At 42.8% G+C, this 18652-nt stretch overlaps 1 protein-coding gene across 1 annotated transcript; it reads left to right on the forward strand.

Moving 5' to 3' along the window:
* The first annotated feature begins 311 nt into the window (after positions 1-311).
* On the forward strand, positions 312-11148 carry PERP (p53 apoptosis effector related to PMP22). Its single transcript, XM_082049001.1, has 3 exons — positions 312-723; positions 7884-8027; positions 8683-11148. The coding sequence occupies exons 1-3, from the start codon at positions 513-515 to the stop codon at positions 8916-8918; spliced, it is 591 nt and encodes a 196-aa protein (XP_081905127.1). The 5' UTR covers positions 312-512; the 3' UTR covers positions 8919-11148.
* Positions 11149-18652: the final 7504 nt, after the last annotated feature.

The raw sequence follows: 18652 nt of genomic DNA on the forward strand, positions 1-18652 counted from the left end.
CATTAGTATTATCAGTGTTGGGTAACGCTGGCCTGTCTAGTGAACAGAAAGGAGAAAGATGAGCTTCCACACCCAAGAGGAGGCTAGTGCTTGTGAAACCCAGTCAGAACATGAAGGTTTTTGCTGTGGTTATACTTGGCGGCGCCGGTGTCACGACGGAGAAGCGCTTCTGGAGGCAGGAGGCTGTCAGCCAGCCAGGGACTAAGTGCAAGGCTGGGTCAGGGGAGGATAAATGAGGGGACAGGGGGTTCGAGGGGCAGGGAGGGAGCCAAGCAGGGCGAGGAGCAGAACCCAGCCCCGCACTCCCTTCTCTCCTCCCCGCCGGTCCCACCGGTTGCTGCTGCCGCCGCCAGGCTTAGTCAGAGGAATGTGGGTGGGACTCTCTCCTCCCCGCCGCCTTAAAACTCCGCTCGGACTTACACGCCCGCAGCCTCCCGTCCCGTCGGAGCGTCCCCGCCGCATTCGCGGCGCTCAGTCCAGCTGAGTGTCCCCCTCCCCACCGGCCGGGCAGGATGGTGGTGTGCGGCCTCGCTTGCTGGAGATGCAGGTGGCTCCTGCCCCTGCTGCTGGGCCTGGCCATCATCATGGGCATCATCGCCTTGGCGGGCAGGGGCTGGCTGGAGTCCGAGTCGGAGCCCTATGTGCAGCAAGCTTCGCTATGGGAGAGCTGCACCCGGGGTGAGGAGGACCTCAACTGGAGCTGCGAGTCCCTCATGGACTACGGTAAGCTGGGAGCCTCCTTGCCCTCCTCTCTGTGGGACCCTGGTCCCTGCCACCAGCTGCACCCGGGGACAGTGGCTGGAAAGCAGCGGGTGCAGTGGGGGCTCACCTCATGCACGGTTGCTCCACCACTGTTGTGACACAGCTGCTTCCTGGGATGGGGTTTCTCTTGCAGAACCAGTACTAACATTGTTTCAGGGCTTAAACCAGCAAAGGAATATAGGTCTAGACTGCCTCAGAGCAATCTTTTCTACTGGTACAACACTGAGCCAGGGTGGTGTGGTTTGTTTTGTTTTTAAGAGTTATTTTACAACCAAAGTAAGAGACAGCTGGCCACAAGCCCCTTCAGCTTGCTTTCTCTCAACTATCAGCAGGCTGCAGTCCCAGTAACCTCACCTGGCACTAGCCAGCACCCCCTCCCTGTGCTGGTGGCCTCCCGCTCAGATAGTGAGCATGGAAACTTTCACGCAGGGCAGACCTGGCCAATAAAAAAAAATGGTCTTCCCCTGGCCCTCTGGAGGGAGAGAGCACCTTAAATTAACCCTGCTTGGCCAAAGGAACTTGGATATTCAGATGCCTCCTGACCTGCAGCTTAAAATATCCTGATGTGAGTTTGCAGACAGAAAAAATGCTGTTTCCTCTCTATACCTCTCTATTGCACTGGGGCCTAAATCAGGGGATAATTATGCCTTTGTTTCAACTTACTGAAATGCTTTTACATCTGACATCACCAGTAGTACTCATCCTGCACACTCCCCATTTCTGGGGTTTTGGGGGGCTCTTTGATTTTTTTGCTAGAACACGTGGATCTGGTTATATCTGCTTTTCCCTTAAACAAAATACTTCTGGACAAAGAAGCAAACCTGCCTTAGATCATGGACAAGGGTGCTTTGGGGACTGGGCAGCTGGAAGGGTGTATTTCAGCCAGGAGAGCTGGGACTGTTGCCTCACGCGGATCCCTTCCCACCTGAGCACAGTGGACTGACTTCCAGAAGCTTTCCATTGCAACACTTCTGCCTAAGCTAAATACTGAATATATTAATTTCTCAGCCAGGTGATGACTGCAGGTTGGACTGTAGGTGGAAGAAACCTGGTTAGTGTGACAAGAATATCTGTCTCCTCCATTACACAGAGAAGAAAAGCTAGTGCAGTAGAGTTGCTGAAATTTGCATTGCACAGGGAAGAAGTGCTAATACATTAGCAGAGCTGCTGAAATTTGCCTTCTCCTTTCGTGACACTGCTTTTCCTGTCCCTGAGTACTCATGGGTGTGTGCTGCGCATCAGCCCTGAGCATTGTGGGGCAAAAGCAACTTTCTGCTGTTTTTTCAAGTTAACAAGCTGTCAAAGAAGAATAGTAGCCTTGACTTCACTTATTTAAGCCTTGGCTTATTTAGTCCAAAATTTATTTAAATCTTTAGCTTATTTAGATCAGCTTGTCTTTGCCTCTGATTTTCATGACATCAATGCCACTGTCTACTCAAATACTATTTACATCTAGAGACAGGATGCAACATATGAGTTCAGGTTTGATTTATTTAGTTTCCTTTTTCCTATGCTAATGCAATTAGTCTCAAAATAGGTGAGGGCATTTACAAAGGGAAAAATGCCTAGCAGGCATTTACTGAACTGCTGCAGGAAAGTAAAAGTTAATTAATTGAGATGCAAAACTTGTGCTTTGCATACAATAACTACTGTGCATTAACCATCCTGTACCTCTCCTGATGAAACAAAATTCAGTGTGGATCCCCATCAATAGAAATCTCCATTAGACAGTTTCTTAGTTGAGCTGTGGCATGTGTACTGAGGAGGTGGAAAAGTAAGTGAGTCACCTATTTTAAGTGGGGGGAAAGGGGCAGGTACAGACAAACAAAAATTTGCAAATAGGAACGTCTCCTAAACATTGCTTCTTAATGCATATTTGCAAATGCCACATGAGAGGGAAGAAGTGGAAAGGGAAAAAGTAGGATGTAATTTGGTAGGGAGGTGGGGAAGGATTTGTTTAGAGCTCTATACTGGTTTGTATCTGGGAAATACCTGGCTGGCAGTGTCTGTGTATTATCAAAATGTTGCAATGTAGAGCTGCTGCGCTGCACTGTAATATGACTCAAGATGACTTAGTTCAGACCATTGCAGGATTAAACTGATTGTGTGTTTAAAACATATCAGTAAGTCATCAGATATGACAAGGATTGTTTGCAATGTGGTTACTTGGAGAGGGTGATTGTCTCTATAGTGATGAGGTTCTAAGTCTAGGAGCAGTATTTGTGGGTAGCTGTGTCCTCCTGGTTCTGAAGGGCTGCTCCCAGCAACTTTGCTTTGAATTACCACTGTAAAAGATAGGTGTGTATGTGCTCGGTAAAGGTGATCCCATGGAGGTTAACTCTTTCTTATATTCCTACCAGCCACTTGGTAACTATTAAGTACACAACCAACCTAGAGAAAGGGAACCATTCATCTGGATCCTTAGTAAGTGCTGGAGAAAAAAAAGAGGGGGGGAAAAAAAAAAAAAGGAACAAAAAGGTGGAACCTAGAAGTAGGAACCCGGCCTTTGTGAACCGTGTTTCACTGTGGCTGTGCCACTGTACCTGTGTCCCTAGAGGCACGGACTTTGATACCACAGACTATTGGTGAAGCTGAGTGCGTGTGTCGACTCCACAGAGGGGCCAGGTAAATAAAGGAGGAATGTTACAGGTATGCTTATCTTTTCAGTGCGCCTCTTTCCAGGCATGCTTCTGATTTATGAAGCCAGGATGTATTAGAGATAAACTAACTTAGTTTATAGTGTCAGCCGAGTGCAGGCATGCGGAAAATGCTAATGGAAGAGGTGTAGGGGTTGGTGTCCCTGTCTACACCCAGACAACACTCACTGAAACTCCCCAGTGAAAGATCCTAGCAGGCAGGTAAGGCTGGCACCCTTGCCAGTGGGTTTTGCTGGCCCCCAGGCAGGTGAACTTCCACTGCTAGCAACCTGGAGGTGTTAAAAATTGGAAATTTATAGGATTGTACCTCTCCTGAGCTCCCAGCGGAGCCGAGTGGGAGAAGCCAAGTTTGTATTAGTGGGCTTTTATTTAATAATTTGGTAGTATAGCAATTGGTTTGTGTGCACCCCTAAAGCCCAAACAGAGCTGTGATTCCCAACCAGCCCTCCCAGCAAAACTTAGATTCTGGGCTGCCCTGTGCTCATGGTGGGTATGCACATACCTTCCCTTCACCAGTCATGCTACCTTGGAATTTTGCACATTATGTGAGCAAGAAAATATTACTGACAGTGCTCTCTTGCCCGCAGTCCACTACTCCTCTGTTTCATCAACAAAAGCAGATATTTTTGGGCATGCTATGTAACAGGCTCTCAAGTCCAAACAAGAATTGCTACAGCCATTTATATAAAGAAAAATATTATAACTGCAGTATAAAAACATACCTCATCCTTGCATGTCATGGTAAAAACTTCTACTCTAAGACTGCAGTTACTCACAAGCTAATGAACTAGCTTCTGCTTTTGTAGGTGAACAAAGGTGAGACAGGCTTGTTACTTCAAATCCTGTAGCAGGTCATCTTCTGCTAGACTATCTTCCCAGTCCCAGTTCATTTCTAAAAGGAAATCTAGATTTCCCTATAGAGCTTCCATCTCCTCCCTGGTGAGGCTGAAGCATGGGTGAATAAAATCAGGAAATATACCTAACATTAAGGCTCTGTTGCCTTCTTTTTTTTTTTTTCCCCCTTTTTAGTTTCATCATATTACTGGTGCTCATCATTAAATAATCCTGACCCCTCCTAGTTATTTGCACAATAACATTTTGAGTTTAGTTCCTTTCCATAGTTGTCATTAATGAAGCTGTGTAATAAAACTCTTAATCCTCCTTAATAATTATAGACCTTTGGTCCCCCAAACTTTTTTTTTTTTTTTTAAAATGTTCTTTCAACACCACCTAATTGACAAATACTTTTCTGCTGATTAAATGCAAAACACTTGACTCTTCTTTGAGGTAAAGCTGACCTGGGGAATGCTAATATCTCCAACCATTCTGCTTTTCTACTCTCCTATTCTTCTTCTCTTTTATTTATGCAGCTTCAAATTACTGTGGTGTTATTGTTTGATTTCATAAACAGACATCATATTTATGCTTATTCTGAGTAAGAAGTACTCTCTCTCCCAAGTGAAGAGACCTGAGAATTTTCTGATTTTATGGAAAACTTAAATTTCGGCTAAATGTCTTGTGATTACTTTTGTGCACAAACCAGCTAGATGCTGGGGCTGATGTGTCTTTCACTGTGTATGAGCAGGTCTCTCAGGCTCTTCAGGCAGCAAACAGTGAGTGTGTAGACCCGCACCTCTCCCCTCCCAGCAGCTGGGAGCTGTGGGTGGAGGATCTTGCAGATGCAGACAGCAGAGCTGGGTCTCTGCGGGGGGTCACTCAGCTCTCCGGAGCCTCTGGAGGGAGAAGGAACCTGGAAAGATGACTTAATAGGTACAGGATGAGGGGACCCTGCATGGAGAAGCCTCTGTTTCAGTCGATACCCTGCAGCAGCCCCCGCACTGACATATCTCCCTGTTGGTGGGGGTAGCTGTGGTTTGGCAGGGAAAGGAGCGTGCCAGGGCTGTAGCCTGTGCTCGGCAAGGGTGCAGCCTCCCACCCCAAGCTCTTATATCAGTCACTGCTTAAAACGCTTCCAGTTAATTTTTTGAGGTTTCTCTTACACTGTGTACATGTACAAGTCCAGAGGTTTTTGCTGTTCTTCCCATGGCTCCCACCATTACTTACGTGGCAGGCTGGCTGTTCAATGGCTACTGTCTAGTCCAGCCCAGAGTAAACACATCCAACACCATGCCAGCACCTGTGACCCAGTGTTATCAGCATCAACCTGCTGATAAAACTGCTGCTGGAGAAGGTAATCAAGGAGAGGAAGGTACAGAGTCACCAGCACCAAGCTCTGTCACACGTGAGCACAAAACCCACTGAATTTCATAATGCAGGTACCTACTACTGCCCTGTTTATGAACACCTGAAACAAAGCTTGATAATTAATCTTCCTGACAAGACATCTCCTACAGCTATATGTCTTGTTATTTACATATCTCCAGATACGAGAAAATAAATCACTGTGAGTGAAGCTGGGGCTGACCTGTGTCCAAAAGCTTGTTGCACTTGTAAATTAAACAGAGAGGATATTTCCATAATAGCAGAGAGTGCACTGGGGACTTTCTGGCTCTTATCTCCTCCAGTCGTGTTTGTGTTGCACCAAACTTCAAGGTGTGTGACTTCCACATGCATTTGAGTCTGCAACCTAAATTTTATCAGACAGATGCAAGACTTTGCTTCCCACACTGTGCCAGCATATGTAATGCATCTCAAATGGAATGTGCTTTGATAACTAAGTGTTCCTGCTTCTTGTTGTGCTTCTTTTTCTTAATAGGGCAAATATCAATAAATAGCATTCCTAGGTCATTTAGTCCAAATCACTTTTCCTGGGTTGGCTGTGTGTAATGGTCAAATACCCCCTTATATTATTTATCCCTAAACAAAACCTGTCATGAAGACAATACTCAGCACCTGTGTTAGGTACGTCAGAGAATATTTTGTATGGAAAGATTTTATCAGACCACTGACGTAGCTTTAATCTCCAGATACTCATCGGGTGTCCTCCCTCCCTTCCTCCTCACCCCGCAGCACTCTCTTAGTGAAGAGGTATGGAACATGCACAACTGGCTGAAGAACTAGTTTGAAAAGTTTTTGCTGTCCTGAGTAGCTCCAAGAAAGGAGAGAGGGAAGAAAACCCTTTCCCTTACTCTTTCTATGCCAGCATGACTGTCTTCAAGTGTCAGCAGTGGTGGTTGTGAGTTTTGGGCTGAGATCTATCATCTGATGGATTGCTGTTGTATTTCGCTTTTTCTATTGGAACAGGGGAGAAAGAAACCGGTTCAGACTGATCTAGTGAAAATAGCTGTAAAACAATGCTTTGCTTTCAGAGGGTAAATTGATGTACGTAGTAAAGGTGTCTAAGATAGTTTTACTGCATTTTCTGTCTCAAATGACTAGTTTTTCCCCATTTACGCAACTAGTAGACTATGTGAGTTAAGCTGGAGAATTTTAACTCTTTAGGAGAAGGTTCTCTGTCTCACAGTCTTTTTCCACTTGGTTTTTGCACAGAAATATTGGAGGCTACTCCAATTGGAGGCTACTCAGGGTGTCTCCAGAGTCGCTTCAGCCATGTTGGAACAGACAGCTCTGATGAAAGATTTTATTTAATTTTTTTTTAAAATGCTCCGACCTAGGTCTCGCCACTCTTTTTATTCTTACATTAGGGGGAGCTCTGGATCTGGCCCTACCTCTATCTGAATGTGTGAAAGTAGAAAGCCACATTCTGCAGGCAGGCAAAGTGAGCTGTGATGACAGCTGAGTGGAAAACAAAGCACTAGCTGGTATGGTTTAGCCCATGTGGGCAGGTATCCTGCCTCCAGGGCAGCAACACCTTTGCTTGGTGTTGTTTGCATTGGGCTCACCTGAACTCCTACTTGGTTTCTAAAGAGGACAGGATCTGGCCACGATGAGGGCCTTTCACAATCCTGTGTTACTGTGAAAGGGGAATTGCTGGCTGTTTTTCTGGAAGGTTTTCTTATCTTTGTTGCCCTCTCTGGTCCTTCTAATTTTGCTCCACATGCATTATGCTTGTCATAAACAAACGGGCAAAAAGCTGTATGCTGACAGCTTTATTTCCCAGAAGTTATCTCCTGCAGTGATACCCTCTTGTCGGCTCTCATACTTCCTCATGCATGGAAGTGGCTTTGTAAACTTGCATATTGAACAGGAACAGCAATGATAAAGTACATTCTCAGCAGTTGTGTGCCCTATCTGCTCAGATGTCTGTGGGTCTCTTACAGATATGGAGTTTGGAGGTGTTTTCTCTGTTACCATGCAGCACTATATCCCTCTTTTCAGCAGGACAAGTTAATGGGTAGGGAGTCCTGTGCTGCTCCACTGATGATGGTGACTCTCCACTCTGCAGCTTTGTGCTTTGGAGGCATCCATTACTGCTTTGATGTAGGGCGTGCTTCTTACAGTAAAGGATTTCAACAAAAAATGATTAAAGGAAACCAAAGACCTGCAATGACCTACAGTTCAGTGCACTGCTGTGTGTAACATCTTTCTTATTTTCTCTTCAAGGATGGGGGAGAGCAGCAGCTGCCACATACCTCGTTGGCTTTGTGATCCTGGTCATCTGTTTTGCCCTCGCAGTCATCGCGTTCTCAATCGAGATACTCCGCTTCAACTTTGTGCGAGGAATTGGAGGCTTGCTCTTTGTCGTTGGTAAGGCTGGGCACAAAGACAAGGCTGTTTTAGATGTAAAACAGGCATGGGCAGAATAACATGCTAGGTGGAGCCTACCTTATGAAATAAGCTGCCTTTGTCTAGTTTATGACTCATTCTCATGGGAAACAAGGGAAGGTTGATTGATGTTCTGGGAGGATAATGGTTAGGGAAGCTCCAGCAGCCTTTGTCAGCCAGCACTTTCCCAAAAGCAGGGTACAAGGGCAACCAGCACCTTTGACCCTGCATATCACATGCTAAGACTTAGGAGCCAAGAGCCCTGGGTGCTTCCCACTTTGCCAAGGGGAGGAGGAGCACCAGGGCTGTGGTACCAGCAGGAGGTACCTGGCTCTGCAGAGACCAGGGCACCTGGCTGTGGGACAGGGCTGGTCACAGCATGCAGGTGACTGCTTCAGCAACCAGGCAGTGTGAGCCACAGATGCTGCAACCAGACTGGTGTGGGGATCTGCCTTGGCCAGAAGTCACGTACCTCTGCAAGAATGCAGATTTAACTGTAGGACTGAAACTAGTCCATACTTATCTTAAAAGGGTATGCAGTTAACTCTAAGTACCTTTTTTTGTCAGAAATGTAATATAATTCATCGTCATTTACTCCTGCTTTTCTTGCTTTTTTTTTTTTTTTCCCTCTCTCTAGCTGCATTCCAGATCATAGGCTTGGTTATCTACCCGGTGAAATTCACAGAAGAAATTCCACTGACAGGAGATAACATGTTCAGCTGGGCCTATGGCTTTGGTTGGGCCAGCACTGTTGTTGTAATAGGGTGTGCTTTCTTCTTCTGCTGCCTCCCCAACTGGGAAGATGAAGTCCTGGGAAACATCAAGCCTAGCTGTTATTACTCCTCCCCAGAGAGAGCACCGTACTTAAATTGAAAGATTAAATCCAAGTGCAACCAACTGTCAAAACAAGAGGAGAACCTCTGATGTAAATTTGCTGCAATTACAGGAGACTGAAAAAACCCACCTTGTTTCCCCAGAGTATTTCTTACTAGCCCTGCCAATAAATTAGTAAAAACATGGGCATCTTTAAGCAAATAGCTTTTACCTAAAGTTTTATTTATGTATTCTAAAGCTGATTTTGTTTTGGTGGTTTACTTGCTCCTTCCACTCCCAACTAGTTGAGTCATCCTTATTGTATTCAAACAAGCTTATGAATAAAGATGTAGTGTTTCAAGGGTAGAAAGGGAGAGGAGAGATTTTAAACAAGCCATTAGAGGGACCTACAAATTATTGTTTTCACCTCTGACAAAATTGCCTTAAATTGAACTAGAAAAAAATGAAACAAAACAACAAAACTAACAGCCTTCCAAAGAATGTGTTTTTTTCCACCAAAGTCAGTCCCAAGGAAAGAACTTCCCTGAGACTTTTGCAGTCACCTGCTGCCCAAGAATCTCTTCTCATTCCTCTTACTGGACTATTGTTGACTATTAGCTATTTGAATTAAGGGAAAAATAAAATTAAAGTTTATTTTCCACCGATTGGTGCTGTTGGACAGAGATCTCCTCTAAAGCATAGAGCTGATGTATATAGCAGTGGCTAAAGTAACACTTACTGGTTTTTTTTTGTGGCCACAGCAGGACTTGTGATGGAGCCACATATAATTTAATATACATTGTCACAGAGAGAATCAATAAGCCTTCAGTTGTTAAACTACATATGCTTTTACATGGTATTCGAGAAATGCTGGTTTAGAAAATACCTTTGAGCAGAAACATACTGTTCTTTATGTCTACCTTTTTAAAACTGCAGTGTTATCAGCTGTGCTTTGGAGGGAAGTCTTAGCATAAGGTGTTGAAAACCTCCAAAAGTTTCTAAAGCACACTGTAGGTACTGCAGGGTTTAGTGAACTTGGGAATGCTTTGTGAGTCACTAGGGATAACAGGTAAAAGTAGAAAAGCAGTTCTGCGAGGAATTTACATATGCAAACTTCATATAGGCACCCGTCTCGGGGTATAATCTGGCTGGTTCCTAGCTTGTGTTTCTGGAGCCAGCAATTCCAAATAAGTATTCCAGTGAGGCAGAGCCATGTCTATATTGGTCATGGACCTGCAGCAGCTTACAGCAGATTTAATTATGGTCTATAATCTTTGTCAGAGCTTCCTTTGTCTGGGGAAGAAGGAAGAGGCTGATTTGTGGATCTCCTCTTCCAGCTATGGGGGAATTAGCTCTAGCAGGGTTAGATTTCTGAGAGGGGTACAGGTAGGGTGGAAAGCAAATGCTACACATCACTGTGTGTAATGAGCAGCTGGGGGCTTATTTCTTACTGTCGTGAACCTGGTACTTAGGAGAGGGTGTGCGAGTATATATATTCATGTGTATGTACAAAGTAGAACTTATAAAGCATTAACCAGCATACTCTAAAGCTAAACTCATTTAGAACTAAGCTTTTTTTCAATGCCCGTTATTTCTTGTATTATATGTTGTATAGCTTTCTGTTTTGTAACACCTTTTTAAAGTTGGTAAATCTGTATATTGCATGTGATTCTGTTTTGGAAAGGCCAGGTCACTTCTGCAGGTCCCTTCCAGGCATTCACAGAATGTGAACAACGGCAAACTTTAGAACTCAAGCTTAATCATGGTGCATACGATTAACTGTATTTATGATTCTTGCTGAAGAACAGAATCCTGTGACAAATGTGTCCTTTTTAAAATTTTTTTTTGTACAGTACTGGCTGGTGGGGAATACGGTGTAGTCTTCTTTGTATCATAAGTAATGATATTACCTACTTTTAAATGAATTCCAAAACCAGCAGAGAATCCCAAGTCTTGAAAATATTTGCACAGCTAAAGTTGAGGAGAAAATTCTTAAGAAAATGAACACTCTCTCTAATAAGAGAGGGTGGTATGGTAATAGTGTTTAGCATAACTTAAGTCTTTTGTATGTTTTTTCTTTTTTATTGTCATAACTTGTCAAAAAAGCACAAATGTAAAATGAACTTGGCTCTGAATATACTGAGGGACTAGAAGCATAACCAGCATGTTACACAATTAAGATGTTCAGGAGAAAGCTATTGCAAATAGTTATTAACTACTCTCAAGTGATAATAATGTATGTGGCCCTCCTTTCAAATGTGGTGGCTTAATTAAAACTGTTTTAAATGATGGTTGTAGAAGCTTGGTCTTGTTTGTGGTTCACAGATTCATTTAATGAACTCAAGCAAATACTTCTCTTAATGTGAATATCAGTATCCATGAAGTGCCGGGTTATTAAAGTTAGGAGGCAGGAGGCAACACTTCATTTTCTGGGCAAAAAGCTTGAGTGTATACTGCAAAACACAGCTGAGGGCTTAGCTCTTTGCTAAGCCATAACCTTTTAAATGCGTTACAGTCTGAGGGGGAACCCTGAACATTTTGAATATATTATGGTCTGCAGGAGGTCTCAGATGTGGGAAGCCTGTTCTTATTTTAATCAAAATTAAACCAAATAGCTTTCATATGCCGACCATGAACTCTAAATACGGAGAAAAAGATGAAGTGCTCACCTGCACTTCTCCCGTGATTAGAAATATTCCCATTTCTAACCTCAGATTATGTATGGCCCATATGTAGCCCTGTGCTAGTATCATTCTGTATCTTGAACAACTTTTTCTGCCTCTGTGCAGAGAGCAAATCTCCTATTGGTCGCTTCTGTCTTAAACTAGCCTGTGACTTCTGATTTCTGGAAAGACAGGTTCACCATTCTCCTGATTTTATAAGCTGTCTTCTTCCTTATATATCTTAGATTTAAAACACACTTAACACCTTGGGTTGTGGCAGCTTGCTTTTTAAGTTTGTTTTTCACTCTCCTTCCTTTAATGACTCTTCATTTTAAATACAGAGTTAATGAAAATATTTGTGTTCCTCTTAGATTTTCCTAAATGCTTTGAAGATAATTGGAGGATTGATAATTATCATTTTTTTGGTGTGAAGAACATTTGTACTTTTGTTTACCCCCCAGTCTGTATTCAGCTGCAGCTTAATTCTGTGCTCGTGAAAATCCACTGAATAACTCCGGTGAGCTTCAGGCTGCAGCGCAGCTCCTTCTGACCCAACCCTGGAGAGGAGAGAGCAATTTGGGAGAATCTGAGCACACTTGGCTCTTGTCTCAGGGGAAGTTATGAGCAATCAAAAACATGCATGACTGGGTGCTAGGGAAGGCTAATTGACCTTAATGGGATGATTAATGCTTAATTTTTGTGAATACGGAAAACAGCTGCCACATCCCTCAGGATTCTGTATTTTTAGTTGGCATTAACAAGTGACTAATTTTTTAGGAAATTTATTGACAAAGTAGAATTTTTAAGAAATATTCACCTGAACTTTGCATCCTATATCTAAAGATTTTTGGGCTTAACATACATACATAAATCAAAGACAGTGTAACAGATCATTCAAGGTGTGTATGTGTGGTGGTGTAGTTTTTTTTGTTTTGTTTTGGTTTTCGTTTGTTTGTTTGGGCTTTTTGTTTGTTTTGTTTTTGTTTGTTGGTTTGGTTTTGGTTTTTTGTTGTTGCTATTGTTTTGGTTTTGTTTTGTTTTTTGAGGAGGGACGGAGATTGGTATGTTGATAAACACTACAGAAACAAAACCAGCCATGTGCTAAAAGGAAAGGTTACACACACACACACACACACACACACAAAGAATTGCTGAGATGATCGAGCACTTTTGAATTCACAGTGAAGCAAACACATACATCAATGGAAACTGAAATTCTTTAGGAGATTCTCAACAGCTGAGAGAGCTCAGGTCCTGGTCCCACAATCAGAGCAGTGGAGGGTTACTGGCAATACAGAGCAACACCCTGAAAACACAGGGTTTTCAGTGCTAGTAGGTGGACCTGCACAGATTTTTAAACGAACTTGGGAGATGATACAACCAGAATAAAGTATAATAAAATCTGGAGGATATGTTTGCTAAAAACTGGGATGCCGAGTTTCTGAATGTGATTCCTGTAACAGGTGTCTGTACACGAGTAGCGAAATCCATGTGCAATGAGTTCACAGCACCTGGGACTTGTCAGTGTTACTACAAGGGCACAGCAACTCACATATATAGATCCCATCGACCAAGAATCTGTTGATTTTGCTGTGTATCTACTGCATATTTATAAGACAGGTCAGATGCACCCACCCTGCAGGTCTGCGCTGATGCAGTAAGCTGCCTTTTTCCTGGGGTTGCCTGGCATCCAAAGGTGGGGGCCATGCTACTCCAGCTATGGAGCCTGACATCCAGAAATTCCAGGAAAAAAAGCCAATGCTCTCAAATTTTGCCTCTATAAAATTATATTTAAATTACTTGGGAGCTGTCAGAATCATCCAAAGGGTCTTTTTTTATTGTGATATTTGAACACCTAAATTTAATAAGGATTTATTTGTCATAAAGTCTGTAGTGCAAAACTTGCAGGAATATATAGAGCTTTATAATAAAATATTATAACTATAAATAATATAAATAAATAATAATGTATTATAAGCAATACATATTGCATAATATAAATAATACATAAAAATGTTTCCATGAATGATATTCTTAATGAGTTTGTCTTTGCAGGATTGGATAATATTTAATAGAAGACTTGGTATGTCTATTGCTTTTTATTTATTTATGGGATTGTGAGCAACACATACTATTTTCCACAGAGACCTTTACGAATACGTAATATTTTATAAGTAATAAAAATTACGAAGTGTCAAGGGGACACACTGGAAATTGGGCTTCACTGAGTTTGAGAGGGCCCAGAAAGATTCAAAGTGAGTGCTTCACGTGGAACTGTGAGCTTAAAAGCTGGCTAACTCCTGTTCACCACTGTGCTGCACTGGGAAAGACCACAGATCAAGGTACATTAGTTGACTCTCTTGGATACACACAGAGGCATATAATTAGGGCAGGAGCTGACATGTGGCCATGTCAGTAAATAGCCTATTTTTAAGCTCTCTTGGTGTTAGCAATCCCATAGGCCAAGAAATGCGCAGAACTTAAAGTGAAAAAAAATAATTTAGATGGATTGTGATACTTGAAAATTAATTTCTGTCCTGATTTGCAACAGGAAGACAAAACAACCTGCAAAATAAAACTTGGGAAAACTGTAACCAGCATATTGAATCAAGACAATAGGAAAAGTTGAAAATGTTGATAGGAGACCACCGTTTTCATTTCAGGCAGCTTCCCAAATCAATTCCATATAATATGTTTAAAACAGAAGAGGTTATTTCCACATAACATTTTGGTTTCATTGAAACCATTCTTTTGGCTGGAGCATCTCAAAATTCATGGCTGAAACTCTTAAAGATATGCTTGGTGTGCTGGTGCTGGTGCTGTTCCCAACTGACCCATAAAGCACAGTGAATGAAAATTATTTCTTTGACAAAGAAATGTAAATAGCAAAGGTGTGGCACCTCGGAATTACATATGCAAGGCTGATTTTTTTCTCCTAAGGCAGTATGTTTTAAAAGGAGTTACTGTTATGGTCCACTGTGATGGGATGACTATTTAGCTAGCCTAGCTATGCCACAGGGAAGTTGAGGGGTCCAGAGCATGTAGCTTAAGTAAAATTATCCCATATGTAGAACAGGGCTGAACTGTGCTACTCTGTTTACATGTGGCTGTTTACGTGATGTTGTATGCAACATACCTCATGAGTGCCCACCAGAGAGCTTGTGCTCATGACAGCTGCCTGAGGAAGGTACAGACACAATGGTCAGAAGCCAGAAGCCATCTCACCTGGTAACTGCGTGGTGGGCTTACAGGTTACCCTTGGTATCAACCATGTGCCTTGGGAGGTAGGCTGAATTCATCAAACCTCTGCAGAGCAGCAGCAAGATATAACTGGGGATTAAACCTTCTTCCAGTATAGAGCCCACCCTGAAAAAACAATGTCCTTTAGCAAAAACTAGCTGAAAATTAAATCCGTGCTCAGGCACACAGAGATTATTGTATTTTCCTAATTCTGTGTTTTTCTGATTTTGTGTCTTCCTAATTTGTGTTTGCCTAATATGGTCTTGAATTGCTCACATAAACAACAACCCTCAATGTAGCCCCATGTTTGCGACTCAGCTCTTAAAACTTGCTCTTGTGATAATCTGATTTTGCACACGTAGCCTCTCTAAGGAAAGAAAGCGTCTTTTAAGCCCAAGCGTTTTTCCCATTGAGGCAGACCTGCTTTTACTGACAAGAGTCAGCGAGTTCTGCTCATGGGGCAGGCTTTCTAGCTCTGACAGCAAGCAGGTCTTGGGTGGCTTTTGATACAAGTCTTAACAAGACCCTGTGGAAATACTCCTCCAAATGCAGTGGCCAACAAACAGAGGGGTCTCAAGGCTCTGCAGATCTTCCCTGCGCTGCACAGGGCAGCTCGAGGAACCCCGTCCCAGCTGGGCAGCTGTGGGACTGAGCACCGACCACTCACAGGTCACCACAAGCCTCACAGAAGATCCTCAGCATCAAGATGCCACGGGAGAGTCCCTCAGAAAGGTCTGGTGCGTGGAAAACTACAAGATCTCAACTGGGCTCAGGTCCTGCTCAAAATGCATTTCCAGTATACTTGTAATTAATGCAAAGGAATTGAAGCTTGGATTACCCTGTGAACACCTTTGATGCCGGAAGGTCTTTTTCTGCATGTGCTTATGGATGGAATATTAGGCATATTGAGAACACTATTGGTGCCTACGTGTTGCAGGGTACAGAGACTGAACACAAGGTACAATTTAGCTCAAGCAGGATTTGGCTGACAGGGTTGTATCTCTCTACAGGCTGTAGTTTTAGCAATAACTGCAGTTCATATAACTCAGCTGACCAGGTCAGAAGACTAAAGGTGGATGAATATTTACTGCCAACCATTTGTCACCTTCTTCTTCCACTAAGAAAGCCATTTGTGTCTTGTCTGAAAAGGGCATATTTTTAGCTCTAATGCCACATAATTGTTTGTTTTAACAATATCCTACTGCTTACATGATTACTTCAAGTAGCAATGAATCATAGAATAATTTGGGTTGGAAAGGATCTTCAAAGGTCATCTAGTCCAACCCCCTGCAATGAGCAGGGACATCTTCAACTAGATCAGGTTGCTCAGAGCCCTGTCCAACCTGTCCTTGAATGTCTCCAGGGATGGGGCATCTACCACCTCTCTGGGCAACCTGTGCCAGTGTTTCTCACCCTCATTATAAAAAATGTCTTCCTAATATCCAGTCTAAATCTCCCCTCTTCTAGTTTAAAACCATTATGCCTTGTCCTGTTGTTAATACGCCCTTCTAAAAAGTCTGTCCCTATGTTTCCTGCAGGCTCCTTTTAAGTACTGAAAGGCTGCAATGTTGTCTCCCCAGATCCTTCTCCAGGCTGAACAACTCCAACTCTCTCAGCCTATCCTCACAGCAGAGTTGTTCCAGCCCTCTGATCATCTTGGTGGCCTCCTCTGGGCCCTCTCCAACAGGTCTATGTCTTTCCTGTACTGAGGGCTCCAGAGTTGGACACAGGTGGGCTCTCACTAGAGCAGAGGAGAGGGGCGGAATCACCTCACTTGACCTGCTGGCCATGCTGCTTTTGAAGGTTAAGTAATATTTTCAGATGCAGAAAGTACACTACTGTCTACCAGGCTCAACACTGAGAATATGTCTCCATTTTCAACAAATGAGGCCGATCTTAACCCAGGGCAACTATCCACACATAGTGGAAATGCAAAAGCATTTGCTTTAATGTAAATACCCAGCTTATACACTGAAAAAGATAGAGCAATTTTCCAATAGTTTTTATCGGTTTGCCATAGGAGTATCAGAATTACATTAAATACCTAATTTTGTCATCTTTGAATACATCCCCCTCTCTGCTGTTACAGACATCACAAATTACCCTTGTATTGAATGTGAAGATTGCTTGTATAAGGATGACAAAGATGGGCAAGGCACAGAAACACCCACGGTGACTGAACACTACTCATCTTTCTTTCACAGCATGATAATGTGTTCTGCAGTATCATCTCACAAACGCTAACATTTGTGACAAGATGCTTTCATCCACAGGTGAGTTATAACAAAAACTGATGATAAATCCTTTCGTCATAAATGCCTATCTGAAACATGGCTGAGCATTCAAAAAGCAGGGAAGAGGATTTTATTCTTCAACAACTACTGGCTCTCAAATACCTGAGAATGCCTGACTTCATACTCGATTTTGGCTGCAGAATTTCTTTAACTTGATATGGCTATTTTCTATGAGAGGAAAAAAAAAAGAAAAAAGAAAAAAAGGCTGAATTTTAGAAAACTAACTATTCCTGAAAGACTGAAACTTGGCAAGAGACTGCATATAGACAGCTGAGCGAGGGCTATAGTCTATTGCCACATGCATGAGTATTTTGAAGTAATCTTTAAAAAAACCCAACATTTAATATCCAAATCCAAATCTGTGTTCTCTCAACCTTCTGGTGTTTATTGTGCTCATCTCTATCTCAGCTAAGGCAACAGAAAGAACATGTGTAAACAGAACTGGACAGCTTGAAGGTACCAGCGTATTGTATGAAGGGTGAACTTCAAATGATATTTGTTTTAATGTAAATATTAAAAATAAATGCATAAAACCAGTATATCACAGTGTTATAGAACTGCTAAACTGCATTTTAAACATTATGTTTAAGTTAAATAAAGTGCATTTGTGGACAGTACAAATGTGGACTACAAGGGAAGATACATAATAGTCTAAGGAAATGGTGGTTCCCTAAAGTGTCCTTTCCAAAAAATACTTGAGATTGTCCCTTATTTCCAACCCAGAACAGCAGCTGAGGTGTCTGCATAGTTGGCTTTTTCTTTAAGTGACATTCAAATTCAAAGGCCAAAGCTGTAAAAATGTCTCCTGCACTAACAGAGACTTGTTGAACACCTCTGATGGACCTCTCACAGCTGCAGGGATGCTGGGCTGTGTGCCATGGGGGAACCGCTGGTAGGATGCTTCAGCTGACCAGAATTGCACCGGCTGGTGAAGGAAAGGCAAAGCAGCCCCACCACTGATAATCTACCACCAGACTAATAAGTTATCTCTTATTAGAGGTAAGGCACAGTGTCACGTTAACCTGTTCAAATTACATTCAGGACAGAGCTACTACTTCTTCACAGTGCTGCAGCTTATTGCTGTGGATGTTCTAGTGTGGGTCAATGCAAGCTCAGTGCCTCTGCATGCACTCCCTCGTACAGTGTATAAATTCAATGTAAATTATTAATTTATTTTATTTAGTCCACTGTTGATTTATGAATACTAATTCAGCAAAATGCTGTGGAGTTTGCAGTTCAGTGTCGATGTCAGATTTCACTGTGAAAGCTATGGTACAGTAGCACATCTCTGTGAGTAAACAAGGCCTGTACTTGCATGCAGACCCCTCTGACAATATCCACCATGGGAGCAAAGGATACTTTGCATCCTCTGTGCTTAACCGCATTTCACAGAAACCAGCTTCAATCTGCAAGAGGTGCAGCTGCTTCCACATGTAAGCATGTCTGAATGCTGCCAAAATACTAGCAGCTGTAGCACCTGTATGTTCAAAGGGAGAGTGATACAAACGTGGTTTTATCGCTTCTGAGCTGAAAGACAGAAAACTGCCTGCACTTGGCTGGTGGCCTCTCGGGGCACAGAGAGATGATGGTTCATCTC

The sequence above is a fragment of the Streptopelia decaocto genome, assembly GCF_964273445.1.
Source record: "Streptopelia decaocto genome assembly, chromosome: 3".
NCBI classification, from domain to species: Eukaryota; Metazoa; Chordata; class Aves; order Columbiformes; family Columbidae; genus Streptopelia; species Streptopelia decaocto.